Here is a 14292-nt window from a genome sequence, read left to right as displayed (position 1 = left end):
TATACAACATTCCTTCTTTTTAAAAAAGAGCTGCATATTTCTCAAAAAATCTATTTCCAGCCAAAATTATAGGTATCTACATTACGTGGAGCCAGTTCTGCTCATACGTCTGTCAACCATATTGATGTCACTGATGATAAGATATTAAACACCATGTTGGTGTCTCATTGATGTGAAATAATTTTCATAGCAAGTTTCATGAAAATTAGTTCAAAAGTAATTACTATTCTTGCCTCGTATACCAGAAAAAGATTAAAAATGGTCTTACCGAAAACCCTCTGGCGAACCAACAGGAGAGAATAAAGAGGTTAAAAATTGCAATCGCACTTGTATTTCAGTCTGATGAGAGTAAAGATTGCTCTTTAATCCCTCCTTTGTATAAACCTTCAGATTATTAAAGAAACACTGCATCATATTATGTTCTCTTTCAGCCCATGTTGTAATTTGATGTGTGTCCATCCCACGAAATTGTTGAAATGACGAAAACAGCTTTGGTAACAGTCTTAAAGAAACAACAACAGACCTGCAAGAAATTAGGGAGCACTTCTGTGTTAACTGTTACAGAAAGCAGATGCAAATGCTGGCTAATGTCTATGGATGAAAGAACTGCTGGCAGGGCAATGTTGTGGGTTTCAAACAAAAAGTTGGAGGTGGAAGTGTTCTGTTTGGTCCACTGTTAACTTAAAAATAATTGATCCACCACATATACCTAACACTTCAGCATATCATCGGACTGAAACAAATTACACAACCATAATGAAGTAAGTGGTTTACTAATTAAAATTATTTTCTATTTTAACAGTTCTTATTCATTATTTTCTGATTTATTAATCCATTCCCACATACATCTTTACTGTGCAGTAATTAATTGCTTGCCGGTCACGGTAGCTGAGCGGTCTAAGGCATGTACATTCCTCGCTCGCTCGGAAACCGGGATCGTGGGTTCGAATACCACTCAGGGCATGGATGTTTAGTTTGTGTGTGTGCGTTTTTCTGTGTTTGTGTACAGGTAGAGGCCTTGCGACGAGCTGATCACCCGTCCAAGGAGTCCTACCAAATGTGTAAGATCTAGAAAAACCGAAGTGAATGGAGTTCATGGAGGTACGCCTAGGCCCACTGGGGCTGTAGTGTCAAGAAAAAAAAATTAATTGCTTAATTAATTAATTATGCAATGGGACACCTTTACCTTTATAAACATTGCAACCTTTCAATAACTATTTTTGTTATGTAATGCCTGACATATCTGACGAATAAGAATCATTTTCCACATTTGGATGTCACTTCATTCTTCCAGCTTCATAATAAAATGGCTCACTTCTTGCTTAAGAGTGGGTCCTTAATTCATAAAACACTGTTCTTTCATGTGTGAACAATATCAGACCACTCTGTTTCTTGATCTTCCCCGAGCTACCTTGCAGCTACTGTCTTAAAGAACACTATATTAAAATCTACATTTCTTCCAGAAACAAGATATTTCAAGGACCCCCATAATAATTTAAATGGTTGGATCATAGCTAAGCACTTTATGGTCATTTTACTGAAATGCCTCATTACTGGCAAAAGATTATAATCTCTACTAGTAAGATAGTATTAACGAGTATAATTCCTGCAACAACGTTTTCTGAAAACAGGTCATTGTCACTGTTGTTGCCACCTCCAGTTATCACGATTTTCATCACTGCTGCCACCCACTCATCAATATCAATATCAACATCATCACTTCCGCCGCTGTAGTATCACTTTTTCATAGCGACCTTTCACGATGATAATGGGCACAGGAATTCTTAGGTGTCTTGACATACTTGCCATCACAGCAACACTACAAGGAGGCAGATTTGGAATTAAAGGTCTGTCACATAATTTGTAAAATTACACTTTTCATAAATTCACATTCAGAGTCAGCCTTAGCAATGATTAGCTGATGAACTTCACAATTTTGCTCAAGATGACCTCCAGATGAGCTCTAGCCTCTTGGAGCAGTGTGGATGGCTCTAACACTAACTGCCACCACCAAAACAACACTGATACTGGACTTCTTCTACATTTCAAATCACATATTTCTGGCTTTTCTGTTTATATCATCTACTTCCACTGGAACTCAGTTTCTTGATAATGGTCTGCAGACTTCTTATTTTCCTGTACAATCAGTTCTGTCTTCAATACATCCAGAACCCCTTTCACTCTGGGCAGTCCATCCATCCTTCTAGATAATAACTGTAAATAATCAATCCTAGGACATCCTCGTCAAAGAGGGTGATATTTGTTTTGGTTTGTTATTCTTATGTTTCTCTCTTCAGAGTTGTGGAAGATATTTTGTTACTTGAAGGAAGTGGCCTTACTTCTAATTCAATTATTCTCACAGTCCACGACAATATAACAGCACAGCGTAAAAGATGAAGTTATCGCAGTGGTGAATATTCTTAATGTGGTCTCCTGGGTTATGACAGCATGTATAAATAATCTGGAGGAACGCATTTCCCCTAAATACTCCAACACAGACAAAAGGAGAGTAACAAAGAGCCATTTCCTCATCCAAAGAAGGACAATGAAGAGCCCTTTACAAGGTAACGGGAGGGAGAATAACAAAAGCCCTTTTCAAGACCACAGGCAGAGGAAAGACATGTCAAAACTTGGCCCAAGAAAGAGCCTTCTTCCATTCCTTCAGGACATGAATGAGAGGCTTCCATGACCAGGGAGAACCCTCTACTCCATTCATGTTGTGAGGACTGAAATCTGTCTTTAGTGCATCACCAATGATGCAGTCCCTGCATAATTAATTTGGTCAGCACACTGATGTCCTGCAGCAGGATGTGATGCCCCACATTTATGCTTGTTCTGATAAGGCTGACTTCCCTTATGATATGGATGCACATACTGATAGTGCTCAGATATTTAATTAAATTAAGTAAAGTAAAGTAAAAGAAAAGGTATCCCTGTAACAGGCCGTGGAAATCCATAGGGTTGTGAGATGTTGAGGTTCCCATATTTTCTACACAGTCGGCTCACAGGTTGTTAGCCTTACATACCGGCTGCCCTTTACCCACCAGAACATTCCAAGAATATTCCCAGTACTCATTCCTGTTAGAGGCTGAGTCGACTTATTCCTTCAAAACATCTGCTGACTTTCAATGGACTATGCATTGTTACATCCCAGAAGACAGAACTCTTCAGAAGAAAATAAATTTGGTTCGGCTGGAGAAATATTCACGTCCCACTTTTAGGGCCACAAAGTGTCACACAAGGCACATGTGCCATGCACTGATCACGACTGCAATATAATGCTTTTACTTTGATGGATAAAAAAATATGTGACAGAAAAATGTAAATTACAATAAGGCATATTTTTATAAGAGATATTTCTTGAACCATTACACTTCATGGCATATTAATAAAGAATAAGTTCCATCAAGTGGAACAACTGATAAGAAGAACAAAACTTTATATGTTTTGGTTAGCAGCGCCATTATCAGAAGGCGACAAACACTTCAAAGTAAATACTTCAATTTATAATGGTTTAAAAGATTGGTATGTTTAAAAAAAGATGTGTTAAAAAGCAAACAGTATCTGTTTCAATTCATCTAAAATCTTGCTGTTTGGTTACTTGGGTCCCAACGACCTTCATATTTCCTTATTGTTGCTATGCAAATGTACTTTGTGGTGGTCTGTTTGTATAGTGCTTCTATGTGCGTGTTCCAGCATTTTCTGAGGATCATATCCTTGTGATCAAATTTCAGGTTCTGCTACCAGACAGTGAGTAAATTTCCACACAAATGGCAAAACAAGAAGTCAGAATACTCACCAATTATTAGCTAAGTTTTCAAGGCATCCTTCTATAAATTTCATTCTAATCAATCTTTCTGTATTAAAACACAATAGATTACAGAGAGCCTTTTCAGCTTCCAATGCCAGTCCTTCACCAAGCTGAGCCTGAGAAAACAGAATCATTACACCTTTTTCATTGTTAACATGGAATTACACCACTACACACACCTTTTTGCCAATTTACAGAGCAATGTGTACCTGGCAATTCAACCACAACTGCATAAAGGGTTCAGAATTCTGCTTGAAAATTTATACACAAATTAGTTGAAGGTTTTGAAAATAAATGCAACACATTATCTTCTGCAATGTGGCAATGTGCAGTCTGGTAGTTTACAAAAATCTGGAAAAATATTCTGCCTCCATCTTCACAGTTAAAAACTAAGAAAAACAAGCAGCAAGCACTGCAGTTATGTTCCCCAAAACATTCCTGAAGTTCTGCTAGTCCTCAAAGCACTACATCCTAGAAGGTGGTACTCTTCACTCAAAACACTAAACAGTTCACAAATGAAAAAGGAAATCATAATTATTACTAAATTCTAAGTACAACTGCATTTAACCCCCTTCAAAATGGCAAGTCGTCATCATCGTCACACTAATATGGTATGCCACACCTGCTAGATACCTATTTCCCCAGATACTACTAAATTATAATTATTATTTTACACATTTTTCTTATAATTTGAGTACTGCACAACTATCTAGATTTAATGGAAATGAAGCCAAATAATCTCATCTCACAGTCAGGGAAATATGCTAAACACTCATGAAAGTCTCTATTACAGACAAATAGCTAATAATAAATATAATATCTCCCTACTTCTAGTTGTAGAATTTCCTCAATCTTTATAGGAAAACAAAATGAGTTCACAAACAATTTTAAATCTTAACTCTCTGCATGTCCATAACAATTATGTCTTCATCTCTAGCAAGATCACCCTATCAGTACTCACTATTTTGTCATCCTGTAATAAATCCCATAACAGAGTACTTCCAGGTTTACAGACATTCTCCATCTTGAATTGTGAGCATATTCGAGTCACACCATGAATTCCCGGCCTGCCGGGCAACTTTGGCTGGCGGAATCTCGAATGGAATGTCATATTGCTTAAGTGCTGCGGAAGTGAGTGTGGTGAGAGATGAGCCTATCAACAAATTAAATTGCAAGGTCTTTTTCAACATCTTCAACTGGCAGTCAACAGATTACCACTGATGCCAGTCTATAGATTTCAATACAAATTATGTTATACAGGGAGATTGAGAAGTCGCGCACATCACACTAAGCAATTATATTTTGCTGGTTTAATGCACTAACTACAAGACATACAGCACTTGCTATTAATGTTTATAACCTTACATCTTAGAAATTCAAAATCAATCTTTACACCATATGCTCGAAATGGCTTCCTTGTTCAGCAATGCATGTGTGAGTTCTTTTTACCATGTTTGAGGCCACTTTGTCAAGCACCTATAAACTGATGCTGTTAATCGCCATCGTGAGGTTCCTCTTGAGGTCATTCAGTGTATGCGGATTGTTTTTATAGACAGTTTCTTTGAGGTACCCCCAAATGAAAACATTTGTGGGTGACAGATTGGGTGAATGTGGGGGCCACAATCCTTTCGAAATGAGACGGTCACCAAAAAACTCGCGCAACAACTGCATCGTTTCATTAGATGTGTGAGATGTGGCACTGTCTTGCTGCAACCAACACTCATGTTCATCAACTTCAAGAAGTGCAATAAACTGTGTAATGTCTTGGTACACTGGATTGTTCACTGTTCTTTCAAAGAAAATTGGGAGATATAATTATATTAACTGCAATACAATTTATAACAACTTTTAGTTTGATGTGAGTGACTTTTCAATCTTCCTGTATTTAGGCAGTCCCACAAATTGTCTGACAAACTTCAAGATGTTATTATAACTGGTTTTCTTTCAATGAAAAAAAGTTTCATAAACATGGTTCTGACTATGTAGTAACTGTTGAAAACTGAAGAAATGTGAAGAAAATCCCTGACAAAACAATTCTGTTTTGTTGCCTTATCAGAGAAATCCCATTTTATTAGTTAACTATGTTAGCTGCTGTTTAAAATGAACTCCTGCACTTTCTAGACATAACTGTCCTCATTTTACAGCAGAACTTTTTGCCTTCTAATTGCCCTTATGACTGTTTCTTATGCAAACAGCAACAACATTCAACATCCTGTTGCACTGTGTAGATCTGACTTTGCGTTCCCCTTTATGTTGTCTGTGCAATGATGGTTAATATTATCTCATCTTCTCTTTACTGTATATCACAACATGTTTCGGCCTAAGCAGCCATCATCAGGTGTACAGGCTGTTGTGACGGACTCTGCTACCACTGTAATGCTGTTCTTCCTTTCTTACGTTATTGACTAGAACCAATTCTAGGTCGTGTGGGTTACCAAGCTGTTGCCATGCATGTGTTTGCCTTACAGTATTGTCATGTGTGTTAGTGACTAGAGATGGGATTTGGAATGGTAATTGGATACATTAACATTTATAATAATGTTACCGATTTACATAACCTATTATCACTCCACACTAATCTCTTCAGTCTACCTCACCAGTCTTCATGTAATTTATAATACAGGAGCTATAAAAATCTCACTGAACCACACCAGCAATGCATTCATTAGCTGCTGCCGAGATGTGTTTACTGCAGGGCTGCCTAGCAATGAGTGTGGTGCACCTTGGCACAGCATGGAGAAAACACCCCTTTCCTTATTGTCACATAATCGCTGTGTTTACAGATTTCTGTGGTTCAACAGTTCTTGCATGGTGTAAATATGCCACAATTCTCCTTCCTTAAGGCTGTTTGTCCCAAATAGCCTATGGTGCATCACCGTTCCTTTTCTTCTGAGGGCTGTGCTTGCAAAGTCTTCTTGTGGTTTGGTTCCTTCTCTTGTAGCAACTATTCTCCAGCCACTACTACTGCTCGGTCCTTAAGGCGAGCTCACCTCGAGTGGTTCACTGCTAAGGTGCCAGTAGATCCAGGTGTATCTCCATCATCCAAAGTTCTTTCTTTCCCCTTTCCCCCTCTCATCAGTGGGGGTTGTAACTACTGGAGTGGCCGGTGCTATCCCATATCCGGCTCTCACTCCGTATGCAGCCTCTTTCTCTGCTTTGGAGGGGGCCGACCTCTCCACAACGTCCATTTCCTCCCCCGCATGTCAAAAGAGGAATTGTTCAGTCTTCATGATAGAGCTACCACTATATGCCAAGACCGGCAAGACCGGGTGTTGGAGGTTAACAATCTGAAACGCCACCTTCAACTGAGTGGTTATTCTCAAGGCTTTATTGACTCGGTTATCAGGTCCAAGGGTAGTAGTTGTCAAAAGAAACGAGGAAAAGCTTCTTGGCACGGTTTATATCCCGTATGTCAAGGGCATCTCTGAGAACTTCAAGGGCATAGGGAACCAGTATAATATTAGGACCGTCTTCAAAGCTAAACACACTTTACGATCTTCGCTCGTGGGAACGAATCCAAAAAGGGATTCTCAACAGATGGCACAGTGTGTCTATAGCATTCCCTGTGAATGTGGCAGAAGCTACATTGGTGAAAGAGGCAGACCGCTAGCCGTGCGAATCCATGAACACAGGCACAATCTCAAGCAGGGCCTTCTAGAGAAATCCAGATTGGCTCAGTATGCATATGAAGAAGGTCATAGGGTAAGCTGGGACATAGCTAGGGTCTTGGAGGTTGAAAGTAACTGCAGATACAGAAAGTACAAAGAATCGGCTCACATGGCATGTTCACCCAATCTGATCAGCAAACCCAGTTTGGATATTTCTCCCGTATGGATTCCCCTCTTCAATGAAGAGGTTAACAAATCAAAATGTTGTTTCCTACAGACCAGGGTTTGTCCAGTGATTGAGACTACCTCTTTCTAATGGGCCCAACTGAGTAGGTTTATCCTGCCCTACCCACCTGAGGACGGAGACAGATGTAGTCTCCAAAACATTGTGGTCTTTTGTCTTTTACATACCAGATCATGGATGAAGTCCAAAACATATGGGTGGGGCTTCAATAGTTGAATATTTTCTTAGCTCTCACAGATGGTTTGTGCTGTGCTTGGATTATGAACCCCATCTGAAACTGGCATAGGTGTCTGGAGATAGGGGCTAGCTCTATCTATTGGACCCAACTGAGTACGTTTTACCTGAGAACGGGAACAGAATCCAGTCTCCTAAACACTGTGTTTTGAAAAACAGCAAGAATGTGCAAGAATGAGAAAGACTAAGAGCTTGTGTCTTGCATGATAAAAAAATAGTAAAACCACTGAGATGCTCTGATGGCAGAAACTAGTGTAAAACCACTGAGATGCTCTGATGGCAGAAACTAGTGTAAAACCACTGAGATGCTCTGATGGCAGAAACTAGCGTAAAACCACTGAGATGCTCTGATGGCAGAAACTAGCGTAAAACCACTGAGATGCTCTGATGGCAGAAACTAGCGTACCTGAGCAGCCAGCTGCACCAGTTCATCATCACAGCCTGATTCTTCCCCATCAAAATCAGCCATGTTCTTCTCAGACTTGTTACTCATTCGAGACGAATAACTACCTTCTTCTCCGCTCATCATTTCATCCATCAATTCCCTGCAAGCATAGAGAATTGTATTCCATATCAGTACAAAACAGCACTGTAACAGAATAAAGGAGTTATGAAGTAGAAACTATACATGAAGTTGCTAACAGTTAATTTACAGAATCTGGAAGAATTATATCACAATTTCAACAAAGCCTCCCATAATAGAGATCTCTAAGTAACCATGAGAATCATGGACACTGGTAGACACAACCAACTGGTAACAAAATCTAAAGGGTCAATGCTGCCACTATATACATTCCAGGGTTACACAGTTTATACACTCCTAACTTGTTTCTCTCAGAACCATCTTAATGTTATCCACCCATTCTCTTCTTGGTCTTTCATGAGGCTAGATACATAATTTCAACAGATCTCTACTCAATGCATTAGAGTGGGTAATGAAGGTCAATTTATAATCAAAGGAAGACAATAATGCTTTAAGAAATCTTAATCCCATTTACTGTTCAAGCTGGATATAAAGTGTCATCCTTCCATGCTCGACTGCAGTGACTGGTGTATCCTTGCAGAACTGTCAGATGAAGAGCGAAACACTGTTCACACATGCCCACTGTCACAACTTATTCAACACAAATTCTGTACCATTATGAGAGCTTAATAAGAATGTAACTTGGATTGCTATATCAGCTGCTAGATAGTGGATTAATTTTTTCCAAACTTTCTGAATGTGATGTATTGTAACTTGTTTTTCACTCTGTTTTCTAGGACCTACAGGATTTGTTTGTCTGCCCAATTCACACATCAGGTGATATAATATTGTTTTCAATGGTTAATGTATATCACAGGAACTTCTGCAGAATATTCTGGAAGCCACAAGTCATAGTAAATGTAACAATTAAGTGGAATTACTTTGTAACTTTTCAAGTGCAACCTTTGTGTATATAAAAAAAAGATGTCAAAGTTTTGTGTATTTCATATGCACGCTGGTTTATCATCACAAGACAGAAATCGAGCAGTGTGAGATGGGACGGAAAAGGATCTGGTGGTTTCTGTTTAACAGAGTTGGGTCCTTAGAGACGCTGGTGTGACTGCTGCAGCCAAGTGTCTGTGTGTGCGCACTGCCTCTCAAGCAGGGATCGGAGTGTCCCTGTGTCTGACTTCTGACACAGAGCCCTCACCTGTGTCTAGGTGCGATTTATATTGAAGCTCAGGATTGAAAGAAACATCTGCCACCATCCAAGCAGAATGCACATTGCCCCATAAGTTCTGTTATCAAAGTGCTAGGTTCCGGTTCCTAGTAGCCGAACCAATTGCACCTCACCTCTCTTAAGTGTCCATAAATGTTTTATTCTGGACAGCAAAGTCGGAATTGGAGGAGTACTCTCTCAGATACAGGACGGACAAGAGCATGTCATAGCTTACTTCAGCAAAATGCTAAAACAAAGCAGAGAGAAACTACTGCGTCACCCGACGAGAACTACTCGCCATAGTGAGGACACTGGAACATTTCCAAAAGTACCTGTATGGGCAACAGTTAGTTCTGCGCACGGACCACTCTACGCTAACCTGGCTAATGAGCTTCAAGAACCTAGAAGGACAAACTGTACGTTGGATACAGTGCCTACAAGAGTATAACTTTACCTCAGAGCACCGCCAAGGCTGGAAACACAATAATGCCGATGCCCGTTCAAGGCGACCCTGCCAAGAGCAGTGCAAGCACTGCCACAAAGTCAAAATAAGTGCAGACTTAAAGCAAATAAGAGCTATTGCAACCCTACCCACACCCAGCTGGGACCCGGTTGCCTTAAGAGAGGAACAGTTAAATGACCCAGACACAGGGCCTATTCTACAGGAAGTAGAAACCGGACAACGACCTGAGTGGAAAGATATTGCAGACCGGAGTCCTACATACAAAAGCTACTGGGCTCAGTGGAAATCGCTCACTGTAAGAAACAGCATTCCAGAGCACAACTGGGAATCTGCCAGTGGACAATATCAAGTACCTCAGATAATTATTCCTCGGAGCAGAGTGAAGGACGTGCTGACCGACCTACACAGTGGACCGTAAGGAGGCCACTTAGGGGCCAATAAAACCCTAAATAAGGTTCGGCAGCAGTACTACTGGCTCCAAGCAAGGAGAGACATCAAAAAATGGTGCTGACAGTGCAACGCCCATGCAGCCAGTCATGGCCCAAGGACCAGGAATAGGGGGCAAATGCACCAATACAATGTCGGGGCCCTGTTCGAAAGGATAGCAATTGATGTACCCGGACCTTTCCTGCTAAGTGAACATGGAAACTGATATCTCTTGATTGCAATGGACTATTTCACAAAATGGCCGGAAGCCTACACCATCCCAAACCAGAAGGCGTCGACAATAGCGGAAGTACTGGTCACCAACTTCTGCCACTTTGGCATACCTCGAGAGTTGCATAGTGACCAAGGCTGTAACTTCAAATCTCGTCTGCTACAAGAAGTTTTGCAACGCCTGGGAGTGAGCAAGATGCGCAACATGCGCCCACAGTCGGACGGCATGGCGGAACACTACATTACAACCATCGAGGAGCATTTACAGAAGGTTGTCGCATCCCACCAGAGGGACTGGGATGAGAGGTTATCCCTCTTCCTCCTAGCCTACAGGGCATCCACTCACAACACTATGGGCTTGACCCCAGCTAACCTAGTGTTCAGATGAGAACTCCAACTGCCCTGCGATCTGTTGTTTGGAGTACCCCCACACAAGGAACTACCCACAACCGACTATGCAGCAGACTTGGTGGATCATCTACACGACATCCACAATTATGCCCAGCAACACCTGAAACTCGCCAGTGTCCGAATGAAAACTCGGTATGACAAACTAGCCAACTCTGCAGGGTTCCACGAGGATGACAGTGTGGCTCTACCACCCAGCCCGCAAAAAAGGGAAATCACTGAAACTTCAATCCTCCTGGGAAGGCCCTTACAAGGTAATCAACCGAATAAATGACATAGTATACAGAATCCAGAAGAACCCTAGGTCAAAGATGTTGGTAGTACACCTGGACTGGTTCGCGCCCTATGGAGCTGCTCGGGACGAGCACCCACGAAGAAGAGGGGCGGAAGTAACACTCGGAAGATGAACACCTTAGGAAATGAAACCAAAGAAGTACCGTTAGGCTGTTCAGGGATGAACCTTTAGAAGGGAGCAAGGTGACGCGTTATCTTACGTCCGTCGCTGTGACAACCGCTACAATCGGAACGGACACTTCCATGACAACGAATACATGGAAACTGGAGAGTTCCCGCAGCGACAAATCGTAGCAACGAATTGTCGTTGAGTAACAACGGATGAGACAAAACACGTTACCAGTGTATTCTATAAGGAGCATTCCCAAAGCAACGGCTTGCCGAACACATGGGATCAAAACTTGGTGAGGGGTGTCCTCTATTGAGTCAGCATACAGCTTATACAAAGTACCTGGCCTCGAATGGAAGTTGAGTATTGGAGTATTGGGCCAGAAGTCAAGTGATAATAATTGTACGGTGTATAAGAATGAGTGTTCAATAAAGATTTGTTAAATCCGAGACCCACGTGAAGTTATCTGTCGCATGACATACCCAACACATGACAATATTATTCGACAGAGAAATATCAGTGAACTCAAACACTAGTCTTGTAGGATTACAGTGCTCTTCACTAGTTTTGTTATTTCCTATTCTGGATACTAATGGATACTTTACTGGAAACTTTTAGGGTGAGGGCACACCAAGGAAAGTGGCAACCACAATACAACCACAATTTCCAAGAACTGTTATCAGCCTCAGTTGAGCATGAAGCAGCGCAAATTCAGGAAACGGCAATGTAGTTTCCTCAATTTGCACTGCTCCAGTGCAACTGCTTGCCAGTTTCCTTGGTGTGCCCTCGCCTTAGAAACACATTCAAAATGACCTGCTTTTAACTGCTATTTTATAACTTTTATGTTTCACCACTTCTGATGAATGAGCCATCTCTTCCTGCATGGAGTAGAGCTGTTCTCTCGCAAGCTTCTATATTACTTTACATGAACAGACCTACACACACGAGCTGTGTAAAACATTACATTATAATGTTGATATACAATTTCAGGAAGTATAATTATGAGTATAAAAACTGTATTTATTTATTTATTTAATTATTATCAGGGGAGATGTCCCTTAAAACTCACTATATATGCTCTGCTCCAAGAAATAATAGAACTGTTAGTGAAACATGTGAGATTGCATACATCCGGTTTTAATTTACAGTGACCGGATAATAGGAAATATTTGTCTGAAGAACACCCAAAAACAGATCATAAAACTGAATGTAGTTATACACAATAAACAATGCAAAAGAAAATTAAGTAAATGTAATCTTTCAAATGCCAAAATAATTCCAGAAAAAGTTAAAAAATCGCTGTAGCATCTTACATACACATTATGGGATACAATATGGATGAATCAGATGTTCAATTGTAATTTCTACATAAAAACTGAAAGAATACTACAACTTTCTCAGAAGCAAAGTGGTACCTTGTGAGTCAACATCAGAAAGCAGTATTCAAATTCTTAAGAGGACAAGAACACTAGGAAAAACAAGACACAAAATAAGGATTGAAGTAACAAAGAACATGGTTATTATAGAAGAATTAGGAGAAAAATATGCCACACTACGAAAAGAACTGGGGGTGTTCAGCTACATAAAGGAAATGGACAGTTACAAAACAGAGCAGGAAAAATCGGACTAAGAAGCGTCACAAATGATACCATTTTTAAGACACTGAAACTGATGTTTGGGGTTAATGAAGAAAGATGTGGAACGGTGAAGGAACATGAATATCAAACTTTGGAGAAAAAGTTTCAAATGGAGGACTTTATTAAAGAAGCAGACTTGCTTTGATGAAGAAGCGGAGTTTCAGAAAACGTTATATAATGCTGCAATTTACCTGTGAGCCTGAAAGTTTCTAATATAAGGGCGACAATCATGGATCTCATGTGGAGAATTGTGCTGAAATTCTGAGCCTTGGACTAAGCTTGCTAGTTCGGTCATCACACCCCCTTGAGTCGAGTCACGTGAACTATCTTGTGAATGTTCATGCATCAACTGGATGAGTTCTGTGCCACCTTCCCTGGAAGTCACAAGATATGAAATGACTTACTAACGTACATGTAAAGAATGGAAGATATTCAATAAGACTGACTTCTTGTCAATTAGATTGATAGTAGACTTTCAGTAAGAACATGAATTAGACTGCAGATGAGAATATTCTAAACCCATGAAAATGAGTCAATGACAAGTACAACCCAAATGCTAGGAATGGCCACATGGTGACTAGCAAGCTGCATGGTTCTGCAGAAACCAGTGCAACCCATTAAGAAATCAGAAAAACTTATGTGAAATATGCTATTTAGGTCCAAATATTCCCAATACCTTAACACTGGCTAATGTAGACAGTCTGTAAAAGACTTGTACGATTTGAGGCTTTCACGGCGATGACTATGAAGAAAGCAGTCTTCTGGGATTTGGCACCGTGTATACGATGGGGTACCCAAAAGAAACCAAACTAATTTTTTTGTTGGGAGAGCTTTTGTAGTACCGCGTTGTGCCGCTATGAGCGCATAGAGCTAACATTCCTGAGTCAATAAGCCGACTACCATTGCTTCAGAAGGTAAGGACTAGTTTCAGCAGAGTTTATAGTGACAACTGTTTTGTGTGATCGTCATTTTTGCAATGGCTGATTTTCGTGAACAGCGTGCGGCGGTGAAATTCTAATTTTTGCTCGGGAAAAGTGGAACAGAAACTCTTGAAATGTTAAAAACAGCGTACAAGGATGATGCTATGGGGAAAACTCAAGTGTTTGAGTGGTTTTCCCGTTTCAAAAATGGTGAAATGTCAACTG

At 40.4% G+C, this 14292-nt stretch overlaps 1 protein-coding gene across 1 annotated transcript in view; it reads right to left on the bottom strand.

The window, feature by feature from the left end:
• LOC111866730 (ubiquitin carboxyl-terminal hydrolase 34) overlaps positions 1–14292 on the bottom strand; it is a 128498-nt gene that overhangs the window by 84576 nt on the left and 29630 nt on the right. Inside the window, exons 11-15 of the mRNA XM_023855934.2 lie at positions 13339–13521; positions 8304–8442; positions 4773–4964; positions 3800–3927; positions 269–523 (exon numbers count right to left, since the gene is read on the bottom strand). Coding sequence (XP_023711702.1) covers positions 269–523; positions 3800–3927; positions 4773–4964; positions 8304–8442; positions 13339–13521 — 897 coding nt within the window. The remainder of the gene's footprint in view (positions 1–268; positions 524–3799; positions 3928–4772; positions 4965–8303; positions 8443–13338; positions 13522–14292) is intronic.

This window comes from Cryptotermes secundus, unplaced genomic scaffold, assembly GCF_002891405.2.
Source record: "Cryptotermes secundus unplaced genomic scaffold, Csec_1.0 scaffold213, whole genome shotgun sequence".
NCBI lineage: Eukaryota > Metazoa > Arthropoda > Insecta > Blattodea > Kalotermitidae > Cryptotermes > Cryptotermes secundus.
This window is presented reverse-complemented; position numbering and strand designations above follow the sequence as displayed.